At 44.9% G+C, this 21,478-nt stretch overlaps 1 protein-coding gene across 1 annotated transcript in view; it reads left to right on the top strand.

The window, feature by feature from the left end:
• The window catches only part of LOC144119399 (uncharacterized), a 57,545-nt gene extending 37,168 nt beyond the window's left edge, over positions 1-20,377 (top strand). Inside the window, exon 3 of the mRNA XM_077652025.1 lies at positions 19,628-20,377. Within this exon, the coding sequence (XP_077508151.1) occupies positions 19,628-19,996 (369 nt within the window). The 3' untranslated portion in view covers positions 19,997-20,377. The remainder of the gene's footprint in view (positions 1-19,627) is intronic.
• Positions 20,378-21,478: the final 1,101 nt, after the last annotated feature.

The raw sequence follows: 21,478 nt of genomic DNA on the forward strand, positions 1-21,478 counted from the left end.
CCTTTCTTCCTTTCTTCTTTCACTCGCTCCTTTATCCTTTCCCATAAGGCGCGGTTCAGGTGTCCAACGATATATGAGACAGATACTGCGCCATTTCCATTCCCCCAAAACCAATTATTATTATTATCACTCAGAACAGTCATTTCGGAGTGAGGCAGTCGGCAGGAAGGTATAGGGTGCTTCTCACAATATTCTCTTTCCTTGCTAACTGTGGACGACCCTTTCTTGATAAAAAAGTAAGAGCAAGTCTCTGAGTGCCTTGAGGAGTAATGCCTGCAAGGAGCGAACATTTTCTAAGTGGACTTGAAAGAGTTATACTACTCTCTGCCACACGATCTGATGTTCCAGGCAATAAAAGAAGGTATTGGAGCGTTGAGAAGCCTAAAGTTTCAAAATGCCTGTGGCAGCTGTACAAGCTTCTTTGAAGTGTTGACCATCTACCTGCGCTCTACCTTCATAACGTTTAATGGTGGGCTGTATACTCAACAAAGAGGAGTCTGCATAGGATCATGCGTAGCGCCTCTTCTTAGTTACCTGCTACTTTGCCGTTATGACAGGAACGTGAAAGAAGCCCTGCAAACCAGCAGCTCGCTCAGCGTTTTCCGTTATGTGGACGACTTTTTGATCGTTTACAAGGCATCTAATTCAGGACTCCAGAGGGGTGCAGAAGACCTTTTTAAAGTCTTCGCAGAGACTCTTAAGTACTTAACTTTGAGGAAAAGAAATTACCTGAAAACAACAAACTCCAGTTCCTTGACTTTCGCCTGTTCATACGCCCAGAGCACATCAGTTGGTGCTACTCTTCGCGCTCAAAGAAAGGCATCATGCGTTACCTTTCAGCAAACTCCACGCTAGTTACAAGAGTAGTAGCGACAAGCGCCCTGGAGAACGCCCTCAATAGTCCCTGTCATCATACATACATACATACATACATACATACATACATACATACATACATACATACATACATACATACATACATACATACATACATACATACATACATACATACATACATACATACATACATAGAACTAATAACATTAAATACCTAGGAGTGACACTATCCAGCAATCTATGCTGGGAACAGCACATTAAAAACATATATCATAAGGCCCAAGGTAAGCTGTATTTCCTTAGAAGAAGATTACGCAACGCACCTCCTAACGTGAAACTTAATGCGTATAAAACACTCGTAAGACCGACCTTAGAATACGCGGATCTTATTTGGAGCCCACACCAAAAATATTTGATAGGCAAGCTGGAACGTATTCAAAACCTAGCAGTACGCTTCATATACTCAAATTTTTCTATACATTCTAGCGTATCTAACCTACTTCACAAAGCAGATCTTCACACCTTAGCACAGCGCAGAATAACATCAAGGCTTAAATTTCTGTACTTACTTTATTACGGCCATTTGAACATCTCAAGAGAAACATACCTCCAGGAACCATTCCGTCACTCTTCAAGAAATAACCATGAAAAAGCACTTCATCAACCCATAAGCCACATTAATGCTCATAAATATTCTTTATTCCCATCGGCTATTTTTTGCTGGAATAAACTACCACCGGCTGCTGTAAACTGCAACTCATTCGAATCATTCATAGAGCATGTTAACAGAGTTGAATCACTGTCAGTACCACCGTGATGAACCTATGTCGCCCAATTTCCATTTGTATTTTCTTTGCAATTACATGTGTTTCCTTTTCAACCCGCTAGTTTCTTCTCCTGGCTTTGACGTCATTAGTACCCTGTGCCACTATAGCGATGAAATGTTATTTTTGTACCCTTGTACTTTACGTATTCCCTTTGTTTTATATTCCCTCCTTGTAACCACTCCTGCATGGGCCCGAGAAGGGCCTGCAGTATCTGTAAATAAATAAATAAATAAATACATACATACATACATACATACATACATACATACATACATACATACATACATACATACATACATACATACATACATACATACATACATACATACATACATACATACATACATACATACATACATACATACATACATACATACATACATACATACATACATACATACATACATACATACATACATACATACATACATACATACATACATACATACATACATACATACATACATACATACAAGCTTTATTTTCCACAAAGAAGTGGAAGGAGGCGGAGGGAAAAGCCGTACATTTGCGGCTTGAGAAATCCTCCGCCCCCTTGCAGTGTACACAGCAGCAGACTGGGGCAATAGACAATGTAATATTTTTACAATTTTTTTTCATCGCATCGATAAAAGCTTCAAGGGGCAGTCACATCGATTGCGCACTGCTGGATTCCCGGATGCGCTTCTCCGTAATGTTGGCAACAAGGTCTTCGAAGTCTTCCGGCAAGCAGCCACAACGACGCTGGAGCACGACGGCAAAAACTGTTGTAATCCCGTACGTGCACGGCGTGGATCATCCGCTGAAAAAAGCCTTAGGGAGGTCCGACGTTAGTTGATTTTGTCTGCGCCAAACTGGAAATACTTTACAAGGTGGTCAACCGAGTAGATATATGTGTTAGAATGAAACATGGAAAAAATTTCTTTGATTGTGAAAAGAAGTCGTCTACGATGTTTCATTATCGTGCGGATCATCATATATAGGACAAACTGGGCGCTGTTTGAATGACAGGCTCAGAGAGCATGATATAGATATAAAAGACTGCGCAAGAACGAACTTACCTGAACACGTGACCACTTGCCAGTGCAATGACACCTTGGACAGGGCTGAGGTTCTTAAACGCTACAAGAACCAGATTGAACGTGAATTATTTGAAGCGTTTGCCATGCATCAACGAAGAGAGAAGTTCTTCTGTTCTTCTGTTCTTAATTTTTTTAAAGAGCATAAAAGACGCGGACGCACAAGGGACACACAGGACACACCGCGCTGGAGTTTACCCTTGGAAATTCCTTCTGTTATCTTGAAAAGAAAAACAGATATCGGATTTCTCGATGGCTGAATGCAAAGAGTCGTGTCACCTTGTTTTCATGTTTTCATGTTTTTATCATGTGGGCGCTGCCTGGGTTTTATATATTGCGGTTGTTGCAATAAATTTCTTTCAGTTAACAGTCAGCTCCCGGGTTTGCGGCTTCTTTTCTTGGTCCTGTCTGCTGCGCTGTTTTTGTGCAGAGAGCTCTTAGTTAAATTTCTCTTTATAGCTGGCCGTTCTGAGGTACCCTTGTCTAGCTTCATAGAGTAGGACATTGCCTCTTGAGCTTTCCGTGCTTCGAACGATGCCCAGCCCTTATCCCTCTGTACTGCCTCGTTTGTGCTGTTGCCGTGGGAACTTAGTGCTAACTTTCGAATAGGTCTCTGATATACTTATCACGACTGAGCTTCTGGCCTTAAGTACAGAACGGCATTCCTGATAGGAAGCTCCTTCCCAGTCATTCTTTTTCAAATACCTCTTAGTACTTCATATTTGTTGTACCCCCATAATACCTTATGCTTCATTATGCCGGCATATCTTCGCCCTTTTGCAATAGCAGACTCTTCGTGCTTTTCTGTGTACATCTTCCCTTCGTTTGCCCATACCCCGAGATATTTGTATTCGGCCACTCTGGGTATTTAATGGTCTTGTACTGCCAGTACCTCAATAGTTTTAAGATTGAAAATCATCACACTTCACTTAATTGCGCTGAAACCAACAGCCTCTCCAATGTCTCCACAACAATTGACCAAAGTTTGTAAACTTTCTGGCAACCTGCTAACAGTACCTTTTGTCCGCATACATTGAACCGGATGCCTTTGCCCTAAGACTTTTCCGCCCAATCTGTATGACAGATTATAGCATCGATTATTTCCTTGTAACCGAAACCAAGGGGACTGTAGGCTTCCTTCATGCTTGTCAAACGTGCCCCTCACTTCATTTGCCTTGTCTGCTCACAGCTTAACGAGGGTCTCGGTTCTGGCAGTCTTGATGCCATAGGTAGCATAAGAGGGCTCTCGCAAAGTTTCTGCCCTCGCCGTTAGATCACGTTCCACGTCACGCTCGCGGTATTACAGGACGTGCTACGTCCGCCGCTATGGACGAGGGTGGCGCTGGTGAACACTCTCAAGGTTCGCTTACACCCAATAAACATAAATACCCACGAGAGCAGCATATTGGACAGCCGTCGCCGTAGCTCAGTTGGTAGAGCACCGGACGCGGTTTCAGAGGTCGTGGGTTCGGAACCCACCGACGGCATGGTTGTTTTTTCTGCTGCTTTGTAATTAATTTCCTTTAAGCAACAGGTAATTCGAAGCATTATTCTCCCATCGTTCAGTACTACAAACAAAAAATGAGACAGTCCTTGATGCACATTGATTTCGGTAACTGTTGGCTGCCTTCATAAGTTTATCCTACGAGCCCCACATTTACCTTCCCTGGTTTGCCACTATATATGCTCGTCAGACCCGAGCAAAAGTTCTTAACTGTGAGCGTTAATGTAAATACATATTGTAAGTCTCGGTGCTCCCGTGAATCTACTTACAAAATCTGGCAGCCGTAGGTCCAACAGTATTTCCCTTATAAGTTTTCTCCGTGCTGTCTGTTACGGGCATCTTAGCCTACATAGACATGCAATAACGCTTTATGGCGTATGTTTAGTTAAATACATTCACGACAGAAAGCGTATTTAAATTAAAATAAAAGACATCTCATGTAAAAGCACGAGATACTTTGGAGCTGTTTTGGCGCGGGGGGCAGAAATCTGGTTTATACAAATCAACCAAATTTGGAGGCCGCTCTGTGCACCTCTATTGTTTTACACATGTTGAAGAGCTGGCTACATGGAAGCACATTGAGCACTATTTGAGTTCCAATGGCACTTAGTCTGCGGGAACGTTGCGTTTGTAAGGATTTTGTAAAATAGAAATGTGCATTATAATGTACGCGGGGCTTGACGAGGGTTTATGTAAGTATATATATACATGCGTAGCTGTTGGCCATCTTTTTAGATCTATCATGTATTTTTGTTTCGGGGACACGAGAGCTTGTCAAGCTTGAATCCCCAGCTTTTTGTCTCTGTCTGCCACATCCTTCTCATGAAAAATAAAGGCATTATTATTACATTAATATTATTTCATTCTGCTCATGTACGAGTTTATAAAGGTTGTCCAACCACTATTTTGTAGCATGCCATCTTGTTTTACCCAACTCATCTGGAACCCTTAATACGGTAACTGCTTCTGGTCAACGCAGATGCCTTATCCCCATTGTAAATAAAGCTAAGCTTGGTAATCTAATGGCTTCATTTCATTCGGTATCGCTAATTAAGGAAATTTCAGCCGGAAAAGTCTATGAAAAGTTTTGTATGCAGCTGAAAAACTTAAACTACAATGCTCTCAGCTGGTAAGTTAAGGAATCAGAAAGGGTTAATAGAGAGTTGTAGCATATCGTTATCGTGTTTACGTTACCTTTTACCGTGTTACCAGACACCGTATTTTCCGGTTAGAGTGGCGCATGCCAGTGGACGTTTTAGCGTACCGTCTATCCCGTAACAAGTTACCGTAAGGCTAAAACGAGTGATGATGATGGCAGATGCCCAGCTTTTAAGTTAAAAGAATACGGATTCATTGCAATCATTTCTATGACGTGAGATGCTACACTTTAATTATCGTTTTCTCTGCATATAAAGACGTACCGACTGCACTTCAGCTAACAGCCGACTCAGCGGTTTTTAAAATGTGCCCGTGAAGCTAGACACCTTTGCCTGCATTCATTATTACAGCGCAAAGACGGCACAGAACAAGAAGGGGACACAACAGCGCTGTTGTGTCCCCTTCTTGTTCTGTGCCGTCTTTGCGCTGTAATAATGAATGTAGGTAACCAACTCGCCCAAAATGTTGTATTATGGACCTTTGCCTGCCCTGGCCAGTATACAATTTCACTGCGTACACCTCAGTAAGCTCGCATACACAGCGCACGTTGCGGTGCGAGCGCTGTAAAAAAGCACAACCACGACACCTGTTTGCCGTGCCGCATCGTTGCTTATTTGTGTGTTTGGATATGAACATAGTGGCGCCATCTAGTGACAGTAAAAGCGCGCCAACTCCGGCCGGAGAAACTTTTTATCTTATGCAGTTACTGATGAATATAGTAAGAGAATTAGCAGTCTTTTTTTTCGACTAAAAATCATGAAAATATAAAAAAATGTTAAATCGGGCAAAAAGCTGAAGAGCTGAAGTGTAGTTGCTATTTGGCTATGAACACGACATATAGTCAGCAAGGAACAGGATTGTAGCCCTTAGCGCGGCGCCAAGCGCTGTTACTAATTTTATGAATTCCAGAAAACTTCGAATAATGCGAGCAAAACTTGGTCTTTGACAAATCACCTCACAGGTGTGAATTGTGATATATGTCCAGTTTTCGATTCTTTTCGTCAGCATCCGCCTGCAGTATCTGATGCTTTGAACAGGCTCTTTGTATAAGCGTAGCAAAAGGTTGTTACTCCAACTACTAGCTCTAGTTTCTTAATGCAGTCAATACCTTCGTCAGCTTTTTTCCCTAGGATTTTGAGATGTGAACTGCAAGGGGTCCTTTTCAGTTTCCGCCCTAATAAACCTACTGGATATGATGGACTACCATTACACATCTTTTGTAGAGACATTAGTGCTCTGTCAGATATTCTCCTTTGCATACTGAGTGGAGTTTTGGAGGGTGAGGAAATTCATGATCGGCTGAAAACTGCACTTGTTTTACCCCTATAGAAGTCAGGAGATAAAGACAAGATTTAATACACTCAGCCAGTTTCTGTCCTACCTGCAACTGCCCTGGTCCTAGAAAAATTTATTTTCTGCACTATCTTCCTTCTTTAACAAATTTTCTTTCCTGGCTGACCGCCAGTTTGGCTTTGTCTCTGGGCGTGGTACTGTAGTCCGTCTTGAGGAATTTTCAGATGAAATGTTTTCACCGTTTGATCAGAACCTTTTTGTGTGCTCTCTTCTTAGATGTAGAGTGAAAACATTTTACTCCCTGAACCATCAAATCTTGTTAAGCAAGCCCTATTTGTCCGGATATGGTGGACCTTTATATTACTCTCGAAAACTACCTCGGCAATCGTTATCAAGCGGTCGCTACCGATGATAGGGGTGTTTTCAGTTGGAAGTTGCCGCTGAATGCGAGTGCACCTCAGGGGTCATTTTTATTTTCATTGATGTTTAATATTTTGTTAATGACTTCCTTTTAGCCTTTCCAAATGTTTGGTGTTCCAACATGCTGATGACACAGCGTTTCTGGAAAAGCATCTATCCTACAAAATGGCCAATGGTTTGTTGCAAAACGACAATTGCAATGCAATAACCTGGTCTGCTGACAATAAAATTGTTATCAACGCCCAAAAAACACAGCTCGTCTGTTTACATTGGCCACTAGAGGCAACCTTTATTAACATTTCTATTTACTTACCTATTTAAACTGTGTTTTTTGTAACTGTCCACCTATTGAATATGTGGAATGTGTTAAATATCTAGGAGTGTCTTTCGACAGTAGGTTAACCGGGCATCAACACTTATCTAATGCGTGTTCTAAATTGAGGTGAGTTGCATAGTTGTTATGTTTCTATGTTTTGTGCCTTTATCAGCAAAAAAAAACAATTGTGAATGTTTTGGCATACAGTATGTCAAGATATGGCATTACCATCCTTTGCTTTTGCTCGGATCGTTGAATATGCAGGTTCGGCACAATTTTAAAAAATATTCTTAAAAACGTTGCTTATAACACACCCATTTTTTTAGCTGAAAATATCTTCCGTGAACTGGGGCTCCCAAGCCTCAAATCGTTGTTCATTGATCAGTCAGTCAGTCAGAAAAACTTTATTTCCCACCGATATAGGAGACACGCCTACCTTCCCAGCTAAGGTACGCAGACCCGGGAGGGAGTAGGGGGCTCCGCGACAAGAGGCCTGTGTGGTGAACCTCTTGGTTCTTCGAAGCCTCGGTCGCCAGGCGGATGGCTTCGAGTTGGTCTTCGAGTTTTGAGCTTCCTCATTGGGAATGTTTACGGCAGCCCCAGGTGAGTAGGGGCATTGTCAGATTATGTGGTTTATTGTCCCTCTCTGGTCGCATTGTTTACATCTGTCGTGTTCTCTTGCGTCTATGTTAAGGAGGTATAGCCAGTGTGGGTTCGGATAGTTGCCCGCCTGGAGTCTTCTCAGACACCTGGCTTGGTCGTTGTCCATTTGTGTGTGCGGTGTGGCGTAGGATCTTCTACCCAGTTTATAGTAGTCGCAAATGGCGCTGAAGGTGGTCAGCCGCTCCTCGTGTACTCGGTCGTCGAGCCGCTCTGCGCTCGCCCGGTAGTAGACGTCTCGAGCGAGCGTGTGCGGCTTCATTCCCCGGTGCCGATTCGTGGCCAGGAGTCCAAATAATTCTGTCCTTGCGGGAAATCTCACTGGATTCAAGTATTTTCTTCGTTTCTGCCGCCACCCTTCCTTTGGCGAGGTTCCAGATGGCCGTCTTGCTGTCGCTAATTATGGTGTTGGCTTGCGTCCCGACACACGCGAGTGCAATAGCCACTTCCTCTGCGATGTCAGCATTTCTTGTTTTGATCGATGCTGTAATTAACGGGATGCATGCCCCATCTACCACCGCGGCGACCACGGCCCCAGATTTTCCGGTGGCTGCGTCCGTGTATGCCACTGTTTCCGGTGGTTTCGAGTCCATTTCTCTAGCTATGGCCTTGGCTCTGCTTTCCCTTCTTTCCTTGTGGTGAATTGGGCTCATGTTTTTTGGCATCGGCGGGATGTAGAGGTTGTCTCTGTACCCGTTGTCGAGACTAACTTTCGGGGTGGTGCCCCTGTTGTGTTGAAGCCCCACCCATCTCAGTATTGGTCGCCCGGTGTCAGAGAGACTGAGCCGCTCTATCCGTGTGGTTCGTGTGGCTTCCGCCAACTCGTCTACTGTGTTGTGCATTCCAATGGCCAGTAATCTTGTAGTCGAGGTTGACTGAGGGAGACTGAGTGCGTTCTTGATACTCCTTCTTATTACGGATGCTTTGATCTTTTCTTTTTTCTTCGCATTTAGGTGTAGGTAGGGGATGACATAGCAGATTCTGCTGGTGATGAAAGCCTGCATTATTCTGGCTAAGTTTCCTTCCTTCAGACCTCTGTTTTTGAGAGAGATTCTTCTGATGAGCCCTGTTACTTGCGCTACGGATCCTTGCAGTTTGTTTATCATGGTCGTGTTCCTCCCGTCGGCCTGGATGATGAGTCCGAGGAACCCTGATCTGGCTGACTGCTGGTATCCTTAGGCCTTCCACTGTAACTTCGATGTCGGGTTTCTGTCTGCTCTTGGTGAAAATCAATAGCTCAGATTTTTGAGGAGAGCAACTGAGGCCGATTTTCGCCGCGTAATCGACCACAGCGGCCGCCGCTAGTTGGAGATTCTCTTGAATTTCCCCGTCTGATCCTCGGTTGGTCCAGATATTAATGTCGTCGGCGTAGAGGCTGAAATTGATGTTTGGGATGGTGTTAAGTCTTTGCGGAAGTTTGATCATCGCAATGTTGAAGAGCAGGGGGGACAAGACGGATCCTTGAGGTGTGCCCTTCCCAGCTATCTTTATACTCGATGATTCTGCTTCCAATAATGTCAGGGTGACCCTTCTCTCCGAGAGGAAGCTGCTGACGTAGGCGAAGGTTTTAGCTCCAACGTCTATGTCTCCGAGGTTTTCAAGAATGGCCGCGTGGTGAACGTTGTCGAAGGCTTTCCGTAGGTCAAGCCCCAGAATAGCCTTCGTGTCACCTGAGTGCCACTTATCGACGATGTCATGCCTCAGTCGCAGCATTACGTCTTGCGTGCTGAGGTGTTTCCTGAAGCCGACCATTTCGTGCGGCCAGAGCCCTTTGGACTCCATGTAGTTATAAAGCCTCGTATGTATCACCTTCTCCATGAGCTTTCCAACGCAGGAGGTGAGAGATATGGGTCTCAGGTTTTCGAGCTTGTACGGTTTACCAGGCTTGGGGATGAATATGACATCCACTGTTCTCCATGGCAACGGGAGTTTTCCTTGTTCTCAGTCTAGTTGCATGTAGTCCGTGAGTTTAGTGATCGAACTGTCGTCTAGATTTCTGAGAATCCTATTGGTTATACCATCTGGTCCTGGAGCCGTGTTGCGTTTTAGGCTGAGCATTTCCGCTCTCACCTCCGCCTCCGTTATAGGCCTGTCCAGTTCCGGATTGCTAGCTCCAATGTAGGGTGGGAGGTCCTGGTCCACACTGTCGCCAATGTATGTCCTTCTGAGTTCCTCGAAAAACTCTTCTTCGGAGCCTTCGAAGATGTGTTTGATCTTTCGCTGAGTTACTTTTGCCTGCGTTTTAGTCTGCTCCGGGCACAGCAAGTGCCTAAGTATGTTCCACGTTTTGGGGAGGCTCATCTGTTTCTCCATGTCGTCACATCTCTGGAGCCAATTCTGTTCGCATACTTTGAAAGCCTGGTTCTCCATTTCCTTGTTGTGTCTGTGTAGTCGCCTCCTAAGGTTCCTGTTCCATCTCTGTCCTTTCAGTCTCCTTTCCATACTCTTCTTGGCTTCGCACATATGTAGTAGGCGCGAGTCCATCGGGGCAGGGGCATCTTCGTCCTCGATCGTGCGCGTATTATTCTTGACTCTCGTTCGTATTTATTTGGTCCATTTCTCGATGTCTTGGATCGCGTCTTCTGGTTGTGACTGGGTTCCTTCGTTCCTGAATTTATCCAAATCAGTGATTCGCTGTGACCATTTCCCGTTCGATCCGAGTGTTTTGGCGAGGGAGAGGGTGTGACTGAGTACGTAATGATCGCTGCCCAGGTTACATCCGGTATTCCCCCAAATAAACTCTTTTAAGTTTCTTGTGAATGTGAAGTCCGGCGATGTGTCCTTAGTGACACTGTTGCCGGCCCTGGTTGGGGAATTGGGGTCTGTGTGGAGAGTGAGATTGAGGTCGTGTGTATCCTCCCACAGCCTTCTGCCCTTAGCGTCTAGTTTGTAGTATCCCCAGTATTGATGCTTGGCGTTAAAATCTCCCATAATAATTAGTGGGCACCTGCCAGCGGCTTGAATCGCTCTATTAAAGAGCGGCTTGAACTGGTCCCTGTAGTTCCTTGGTGGGCTGTATATGTTAAGCATAAAGATGCTGGGGGCGTGTTTGTTACCAGTGACCATTTCCACCAGTACCGATTCTATGTCTTGGAAGGATGTGTCGTGCCATATGGCCGTGATGTCCTTTCGAATTAGTGTAACTACTCTGGTGTCATCCCCTCTGTTGCTTCCATAGGCCTTGAAGTGCCTCTGTTTTGGCCATTATATATTTGTTTCTTGAAGTGCGATGGCTAAAGGAACCTCGCCATGTAAAGAAATGTAGTTTTCTAGCAGCGCTCTTTTTTGTCTGTAACTCCTGCAGTTCCATTGTAGAATGGTTGTGGGGGTGCGAGTGCTTATCCTGAAACGTGGTGGGAGATTGTTGTTTACGTGACTAGCCATTATGGGCCTTCCAGACGTACTGCCGCTCCACACCCGAGCTTTTCTTGGAGTCCCTTGATTTCGCTTGCCGTGCACTGCAGTTGTGCATACATTGCTTCCATGGCCTGTCTCATTTCAGCCACGATACTTTCTAGCTTGTTGATTCCTGTCATGGCGGCTTCAAATTGTACCTTCGTAACGAAGATGTCATCCATTTTTTCCGCGCATTTACGCTTGCTAGGCGGGGACTGTGCCTCGTTGCGGCTCCCTGCCCCTTCTGTTAGCGGCGTTATTGTAGGTTGGGCAGTTTGTGACAGCGGTGTCTCTTTGAGCAGTGTGGCCGCGGTGTTTTTGGGGGTGTGCACTTCCTGTTTAAGTGTTTGTACTTCCTGTTTGAGTGTCATAATGACATCATTAAGTTCTTTTACTGCTTCTCTGAGCTCGTGGTTTTCTTTCTCTATCTTTTGTATTTGCTGGTTAGGCTGGGAGTCTCTCCTATCGAAGCTCACCTTTTTTTTTCTCCGTCCGAGTCCTCCTTGAGGCACCAGGGGTCTCCGGGCGTTCTCTTGTTCTTGTCTGGCTGGGTGGAACTGGACTGGCCCACTATCTTCTTTTCCCTGGACGTGGACCGTGATCTGGACCTGTAAGTCGAAGGAGAAGGGGAGGGGGACAGAGGTGGGAAGTGGTTTGGGGATCTGCTCCTGCTCCTGGCCTTCCTCTCCTGGGGTGGTGTCTTGAGAATTGGCACTAATTTAAAATCTTCTTCTTTTGCTAGCATTTCCTCTGCAAGCTTCCGTTCCCAGAAATTCTTCTTTACCAGGTACGGTGTTCGAAACATGGCCTTGCACGTCTTGTCGCCAAGGGGGTGGGTGTGCCTTGCCACACAGGGCGCATCGAGTCTCCTTGCAGCTGTGATCCTTCTGAGGGTCTTTTTCACCGCAGTTTCTGCATCTCTTGATCGAGGTGGGGTTAGGGCACACGTCCATCCGGTGTCCCAGGTCCCCGCATCGATAGCAGACTTCGTAGCGTTTCCTGTACAGGAAGCATCTCTCGTAGAAGCCGAAGAGCTTTATAGTCCTTGGGACCCGCTCCTCTTGGAAGACGAGGAGGATCGTAGTCGACTGGGGGCTAAGTCTTCTGACCGCGATGACTTTCGGGTTTATTCCCAGACTTGCGTTAAACTCGAGTTCTGCTACCAGTGCGGCGTCGGAGACGCTGAGGTGGACGTTGTGAATCACTCCTTTTCCCCTGCTCTCCGGGATTGTCATATGTGCCTTGATTTCCGTCTTGCTTCCTTCTTCCGTGGTGATGGAAGTTATTTGCTGGTATTTTTCCGCCCTTTTCTTTCCTGTTCATTGATACAGTTCTCTTTAAGAACTATTGGTTCAGTGAGTTTAAACAGCAATCCACCCCGACGAGACAACTTAGAAAACAAAATCCTTACATTGTTCCTTGTTCAAACAAGAGGTATGGTGGGGCCAGGCGTTGCGCTTATGTTCTGGCTACTCTTAACTGCCGGATAAAATCTTTACGGCTAGTTCTAGACGCACGTTGAGAGTATTATTGAAGCATGAATGGTAAAGTTCGTTTTAGGATTGTGCAATCTGTTTCGCGTCGTTAGATTTTGCACCTTTATGCTCTTTTCAGTTTTGTTTGGAATCAACTTAATAATTTTTAGTGTGCTATTTTCATTTGTTTTCTGATTTTGTTTTCTGTGTCTAGATAGTCATAATTGATGCTTTACAGCCACCATGTATTTTTGTTTAGCCACGGGCCTACAAGCCATCTAAAGGCTTAGACCGGCCTCTCTCGCCTGTACTGCTATTGACGATGACGAAGTAAATTACTATTATTATTACAATAAACTTTACTACATTAAATTTACACTCAATTTTACACTTACTGTACACTAAACATTCATGCTGGATAGAATATTTACAAATCTAGTGAAAGGAAAGTTTGTGTCCGCCAACGCCGCTCGAGTCAACCCTGGATAAACAGTGTGATTGCGTCCGCGATCAAAGAAAAAGACATACTATGGTAACGCCGCAGACGTATGGCCAAAATTAAAGTAAATAAAGCGAATGCCGTCATTTGTGCGGCGAAGCGCTCGTACGATCGAAACCGCTTGCATCAATCTCGTCATGATGCCAAGAAAATGTGGTCTCTTATGAACGAGGTGAAAGGATCACCTTCAAACTCGGCTAATGATGTACAGAACAATTTTGATTCAGATTTATGAGCAGTCGTTAATAAATTCAACCAATTTTTCGCAAAGTTTTCTGGGGCGTTCAAGCATTCGTATTGCACTGCTAGCACAACTAATCCGGTAACTGAATCCGCTTTACTTCCCTCTATCACGGAAGAACAACTTAACTTTTCGTTAGGCAGCTTCGGCAGGCATCAATCACCAGGAGTTGATAAAACCCGCATCTTTGATATTTATGGAATTTCGGAATTTTGACGAACGTCCCATTATAAATACTGAACGGGATAATTGTAAGCGGAAGCATTCCTGCACGTTTAAAACAGCCCTTGTGCAGCCCCTTTTTAAAGGTGGCGATAATAAGTGTGTGCATAATTTCCGCCCCATTTCCATCCTGCCTAGTTAAGCGAAAGTTTTTAGAAAAACACATATTCTTAATAATGAACCGCTTTATTTCCAAATCGGGGGCTTTTCAGATTGTTAGTACGGATCTATCGAAAAAAGAGGAACTCAGCATTATTGGAAGAAATGAGTGACCATTTGTTTTCTTCACTTGAAAGAAATCTTTTATCATGCGACTTTTCTGGACGCTGCAAAAGCGTTTGACCCGGTATGCCATGCTATATTAATAGATAAGATCTACCATTCGGTTTTTTTTTAGTCCTTTATTTCGGTTGTTGCATAATTTCCTTACAGACCATGCTATATTAATAGATAAGATCTACCATTCGGTTTTTTTTTTAGTCCTTTATTTCGGTTGTTGCATAATTTCCTTACAGAGCGTTCACAGCTTGTTTCCATTTCAAACATCTGCAGCTCCCGTTTTTTTCTCAAGGCTGGTGTACTGCAAGGTTCTATATTGTCTTCCTTACTTTTTTATGTATACGTTAAGGACATGTGTAATGTGCTACCTAATTAAAACTATTTTAATATGCAGATTATCACTTGTAGCTGCACTTGTAGTTACTCACTTGAATTTTTCCAACGCATTTTCAATGCTTCAGAATGACACCAAAAAAATTAATGAACTGGTTTGATATGAATTCTATTGATATTAATCAATCTGAATAAAGATTAGTTCGCTTCCGCAGCCCACACAAGAGTGTCTCACTTTCTTGCTCTCTTTATCCACACACATCCCGATGTGTGAACTGCTCTTGCCCTCCAGTACATTTTTCGCATTGTGTAGATGATTGCGGTTTGGTTCTATTCCGGTCTTCGTTTGCTACTCACTTATCGTACGTATGTGCAAAACTTCGTAAAGTCGTCTGTTACCTATCTTGGTCAGGAAATTATTAGTTCATTCATTAGCCTATAGTGTACTCTGGTATGGAATCACAATTTTTGTTCCTTGTTCTGGTATCTGGCATCAACGTGTAAATAGATTGTTAAAAGGCATGCTAAAAGTGTTACTTAGGGTGTGTATTTCGAAAAAGTGAACCTTTTTCAGGGGATAGGAATTGCCAATTTTCGATCCCTTTTTGTTCATACCGTGGTACTAAAACATTTCTGGAGCGATACATTTTAAGTCCCCAAGCTCCGCCGCTGGCCCTTCATTGCTTCCTAAGGTTGCCCGTATTGTACGAATATTCCCGCAAGTAACGAATATCAGTAGAAATAATCAATTCGTATTAGTTTCGGTTAGGGCAGCGATGGCCTAGAGGTAGAGCGTCCGCCCCACGTGCAAGAGGACCGGGGCTCAAATCTCGCTGCCACGCAATTCTCCACCGGGTTCTAAAAAAAATCCGCTTGTCGATGGACTTGAATAAGCAGGGCTTGGGTGCGGCCTGATCTCGGGACCAGAACCAACAACGCACTCCCTCAGCAGAACCGCATTTGGCCACCTTGGTGTGGCCCTTGGCCACAATCTACTACGGACAAACCAATTTTAACCCTGTCGGCCCTCAGTCCCCGGCGGCTGCGGAGCAACTGACCAAGGCGGCGATCAAACCTGCGAAGGTGCTGCGGAGGGTGCTGCGGAGCAAGCTAAGAATATCTGGCTCCAGACAGGCCACCATTTCAATCTGAACCCGGCAACGTTTAACGCTTGAACATTATCTAGTGAGGCTAGCCTAGCAGTGCTGTTCGATGAACTATATAGGCATTAAATGGGATATCATAGGGCTTAGTGAACCTATGAGGTCAGGTGAGGCGTGTACAGTACACAAGGACGGGCATATACTGTGCTATCGCGGATTAGCGGATAGACTAAAACTAGGTGTGAAATTCCTCAAAAATCAGGGTATAGCCGGCAATGTAGAGGAGCTCTATAGTATTAACGAGAGGGTAGCAGCTATCGTGATTAGGCTCAATAGGAGGTACAAGATGAAAGTGGTGCAGGCCCATGCACCTACATGCAGTCACGATGACGAGACCGTAGAAAGCTTCTATGAAAATGTGGATTCGGCAATGAACGGAGTAAAATCACAGTACACTGTACTGATGGCAGAATGGCGACCAGGTGGTAGGAGAATATGAGATAGGTTCTAGGAATAGAAGAGGAGAGCTACTTGTAGAGCTCGGAGATAGAAATAGTTTACGGATCATAAATATCTTCTTCCGCAAACTAGAGAACATAAATTGGGCCTGGACTTCCTACTATGCCCTCAACCTGGCATCGCTCAGGATGTGGACGTCCTCGGAAATTTGCGTTGTAGTGACCACAAAATGGTAAGATCTCCAAGTAGCTTAGACTTGAAGAGGGAACGCAGGAATTATTTATTTTCACTGTGTTATTTTTAAAAATGCATTACCAACTCACCCGCCTAGCTGTCGTGTGGAACGGAAGAAGCTAGTGAAGAGGAAGTCCATTAATGTGTTAGGGGTAAAAGGAGAAATATAGGAATTCAGGGTATCGCTGAAGAACAGATATTAAGATTTGACTGAGGACGACGATCTGAATGTTCATACTATCAACGATAATCTGACAGGTATCATTACGGAGTGCGCAGTAGAAGTAGGCGGTAGGACGGTTCTACAGGATACCGGCAAGCTATCACAGGAGCGACAGATCTGATTAAGAGACGTCAGAGCATCAGTGTACCTAACCCTATAGACAGAATACAACTAGGAGAGCTATCAAAATTAATAAGCGCAGGGTAGCCGACATAAGGAATTTTAATATGAAGAGAACCGATCATGCTTTACAGAATGGCGGTAGCCTAAAAGCGATGCAAAGGAAGCTAGGCATGGGCATGGGTATGCGTTAAGAGACAACGAGGGCAATATGGATAAGCTAGTTAATTTAGCCGAAGAGTTCTACACAAATCTATAGAGTGGCAGGTGTAATCAAAACGCCAAAGATAGAGACAGTAACGGACAGCAATGCGTCATCCCGCCAATAACGAAAAAGGTAGTAAAGAAAGCCTTAGAAGATAAGGGGAAAAGCAGCTAGTGAGCTTCAGGTAACAGCCGATCTGTTGAAAGGCGGAGGGGAGATCGTGCTGGAAAAACTAGCCACCCTGTATAAACAATGTCTTATGACCTCGACCGTACGACAAGCTTGGAAGAACGCAAACATAATCTTGATTCATAAAAAGAGAGATGCCAAGGACTTTAAAAATTACAGACCGATCAGCTTACGGTCCGTTGGATATAATGTATTTACTAAGGTAATCTCTAGCAGAGTCAGGGCAACATTAGACTTCAGTCAACCAAATAATCAGGCAGGCTTTCGCAAAGGATCTTCCACAATAGATGATATTCACACTATCAGTCAGGTGATTGAGAAATGCGCAGAATATAACCAACCCTTATAAAGGGTGTTCCAGCTAACTTTAGCCAGGAATTGAAAATACACCGAGGAGCTTTAAGTTTACGCGACCAAATGCATGTTGCTGGCTATTGTATGGAGCAGCTCACACTATATTTTTTTGTATTGTGCTTAGTTGCATAATTAGTCGAGATTAATTAACCAACTTCGGAAGCAACGAAGATAGGCGAAAGCTTCCAATGAGAAAGTTGTAGAACGATCCTTAAACAACCGACTGAACAGTTTTGAACTTTCCATCTATTACGTATTAGCTTTTTCTCGCTCACTGCAGATGCCCACGAAACAAAAAAATTATGACGTGACATGCCCGCTTGCGAGCCGTGATTGCAGTGCTCTCAACCGTTCCATGCAGGAACGAAGACATATTTAGCTCGGTGTGGTGCCTCTTCAAAGGTGACAGGGCAGCGACGCAGATGCTGGCTGTGCTATTTACGCCAGCGGTATGCTTCCTTCGCGGTGCTTGATAAGGACGAGCGGAAACGCAAATCGCATAGCCAGCGCCTGCGTTGCAGCCCGGTCGCCTCTTAAGCGGCAGCAGACCGGGCTAAATAATCTGTTCGTTCCTGCACGGAGCGTTTGAGAGCACTGGAACCGCGGCGCGCAAGAGGGCATGTCACGTGATATATTTTTTTTTGTATTTCGCGGGCATCAACAGAGAGCGCAAAAAAAGCCGATACGTAATAGATGGAAAGTTAGGAGGTGTTCAATGGGACGTTTCGCGGACCGTTCTAGAGCTGTCGCATTGCAATTTTTCGCCTATCTCTGTTGCTTGCGAAATTGGTTAATTAATCTTGACTAATTATGTAACTAAGACCAATACAAAAAATAATGTGAGTTGCTCCATAATAAAGCCAGAAAGATGCATATGGTTGTGTCCTCTCGGAGTGCCTCGGTATATTTTTAATCCCTGGCTACAGATAGCAATGCCACCATGTATAGTATAGCCTCCACTGATTACGAGAAAGCATTTCACTCAATGGAAACCTCAGCAGTCATACAGGCATTGCGGAATTAGAGTGTAGAAGAGGCTTATGTCTAAATACTGGAAGATATGTATAGGAAATGCAAAGCTACCATAGTCGTCCATAAAGCCAGCAATAAAATTCCAAAGAGAAGGGCGTTAGGCAAGAAGACACGATGTCGCCGATGGAACTGACCGCTTGTTTACAGTAGGTATTCCGAAGCCTGAATTGGGAACAGTTGGGGATAAGAGTTGATGGAGAATATCTAAATAATCTGCGATTCGCTGATGACACTGCCTTGCTGAGTCACTCAGGATATGAACTGCAATTCATGATCAATGAGTTATACAGAGATAGCAGGACGGTGGGTCTAAAAATAAACATGCTGAAAACCAAAGTAATGTTCAACAGTGTAGCAAGGGAACAGCAGGTCACACTTGGCAGGGAGGTCCTGAAAGAGATAAAAGAATACTTAGTGCAGTTAGTGACAGCTTATCCTGATCATGAGGGGGGAATAACTAGAAGGATAAAAATAGGGTGGAGCGCATATGGCAGGTTCTCTCAGATAATTGAATAGCAGTCTACCAATATCTCTCAACAGAAAAGTGTACAACGGCTGTACCTTACCAGTACTCACCTACGGAGCATAAACTTGGAGGCTAACGAAAAGGGTTCAGCTTAAGTTAAGGTCAACGCAGCGAGCCATGGAAAATCAATGATATGTGTAACGTTAAGAAACCGGGAGCGGGCAGAGTGGGTGTCGGAACAAACGCGTGTTAATGACCTCCTAGTCAAAATCAAGAGGAAGAAATGTGCTTGGGCATGGCATGTAATGCGAAGGCAAGGTAACCGCTGGACTTAAAGGATAACAGCGTGGATTCCAAGAGAAGGCAAGCGCAGCAGAGGGTGGCAGAAGGTTAGGTGGGCGGATGAGATTAGGAAATTTACAGCGATAGGGTAGGCGCCGCTAGCCAAGGATAGGGTTAAATGGAGAGACAAGGAAGAGGCATTTGCCCTGCAGTGGCTGTATTAATCCTGATGATCAGATTTGGCTAAAGAAGAGTTTTATTCGTATTCGATTCGGTTTTTAGCCATATTATTCGTATTCTACTCGGTTTTGAAAAAATACTATTGTCGCCCTAAGTAAATTTAGAGGGCTCAAATTGCCACACATCTGATTGAGCTGGATTAATTGAGTTCGCATTCAGAAATTGCGACTCTTGTCATGTACAGGGACGCTTAGAGGGCGTGCCAGCGCTGCCGGTGGACGCGATCATCAACGGCCCTAGTGGCCGCCTGGGCAGCGGCGGCTGGAGGCGCCTGTCGCACTTCAAGCGCAGCCTGGTCGTCTCTGGCCTCACCTTGGCGCTGGCAGCCGCCATGCTGACGGTGTTCACCTGGAAGCTGCTGCAGGAACCACTCGGCTACGACGTGGCGCGCAACGCGTCTCAGCTGGCACAGATGTTGCTCGTGGCGTCAGTGGACGCAGAAGCTGATCGAGCCAACGGCTCTCTCTCCGCGGCCGTCAACTACAGCGCTCCTGGCGGCGGCGGCGCTAGTAGCGCGGCAACAGGCGCCGACGGTGTCGTGCCACTCTTTTGAGGAGTGCTGGAGGCGCGCTGCTCCTTGCTTGCTCTCTGGCCGCCGTAAACGTTCATTTTGAGTCCAGGAGCTGAGCAAACTGATTCGACGAGAGCAGTAAAGTGAGCTCGCGCTCAGCGTGCCCTCGAGTCTTCGTGTTAAAAACTTTCTGCGGAAGGTCGTTTGCCTCCGACAAATCTTCCAAGGCGACGGCGTGAATTTAAACGCCTGTCACACTCTTTGTATTCCGAATAGCTTTCGTTTCACCCCGTTATTTTCAGGAATGAGCCTATCGGGTTCACGTTTCGTTCGCCACACTTCATATAAACATGGCCAATTGTGCATTTGTGCGTGCTGTTGTAGCAAATGAACTAAAGCGCAACCAAGACGAACACAAGAAAGAACCGCACAGGACTAGCCCGTGCTCTTGTACGAAAAAAAAATTAAAAGCTAAGCTTACTGGCTTAGCGCATTAATCAGCGAAAGCTGGTTGAAATTAGTGGCGTTTGTAATAAGTAACCTCGGTCTGGCGCATGAATGCGGCGAGGACGGTAGCGCTGGCACGAGAGTATTTACAGACACATAATGCCCGCAACGAGCCAACCAGACACAAAACAGCTATTCGGCATTGCTTTTCTAATTCGAGCACGTTTAGCTACTTGAACAAGAGCAGAAAAACAGCGAAAAAAGACGCAGCACCAGGAGAAGGCACACAGACTCTAGCCGGACTTTCCACTGATTACAAGCAGCGCGCGATTTGATTGAGGCAAGCGGGATTGCTGCATTCCAGAACAAATGCGGAATAGAACTCGACTCCTTCCTGGGACTGCTGAGCGTGCTCACAAGGTCCACTACTGCACTGCACGGTGACAGCTATATTGTACCAAAGCAAGGCATCTGCATAGGTTCGAGTGTTGCGCCGGTGGTGTGTAACGTGTTTCTGGCCAACTTTGGGTCGTCGCTGCAGAAAGTGCTTGAAGGCAAGCGAATTGTAAATATTTTAGATATGTGGACGATTTCTTAATGATTTTAACTTATCATCAACTGACCAGATAAACCCTGTGGCGGACCGGACTTTAAATGTTGTTAGTGCCTGTTCCAAGAACGCTGTCTTCACCAAAGACTTGCCCTCTGACAACACCATTAGGTTTCTAGATTTAGAACTCGAGTTTTTAGCTGAGGCACACGTTTCTTGGAAGTATGCTGCATTAACACCTCTCTTTGGGCTAGTTGGTGCATACTTGAACTAGAGAAAAACTAGCGGCAAAGCATGCACACCCCAAGATAAGAACGAAGACCAGGCAAAAGTGCTAACTCACAACTGAATTTTATTGAAGCCAGGAAGCACCTTATATAAGGTGAAGTTTCAAGGAGAAAGAAGGGTGACATGGTGGTGAAGGTGAACAAAGGCAACCATCTGGGAGCGCGGAAACAGCTAGGCAGCCAAAAATTTCAAAAGAAAGAAAGAGAAGTCTTAAGTCTCAAAACTCTAAAACATTAGTG

Source organism: Amblyomma americanum, chromosome 2, assembly GCF_052857255.1.
Source record: "Amblyomma americanum isolate KBUSLIRL-KWMA chromosome 2, ASM5285725v1, whole genome shotgun sequence".
Taxonomy (NCBI): Eukaryota; Metazoa; Arthropoda; class Arachnida; order Ixodida; family Ixodidae; genus Amblyomma; species Amblyomma americanum.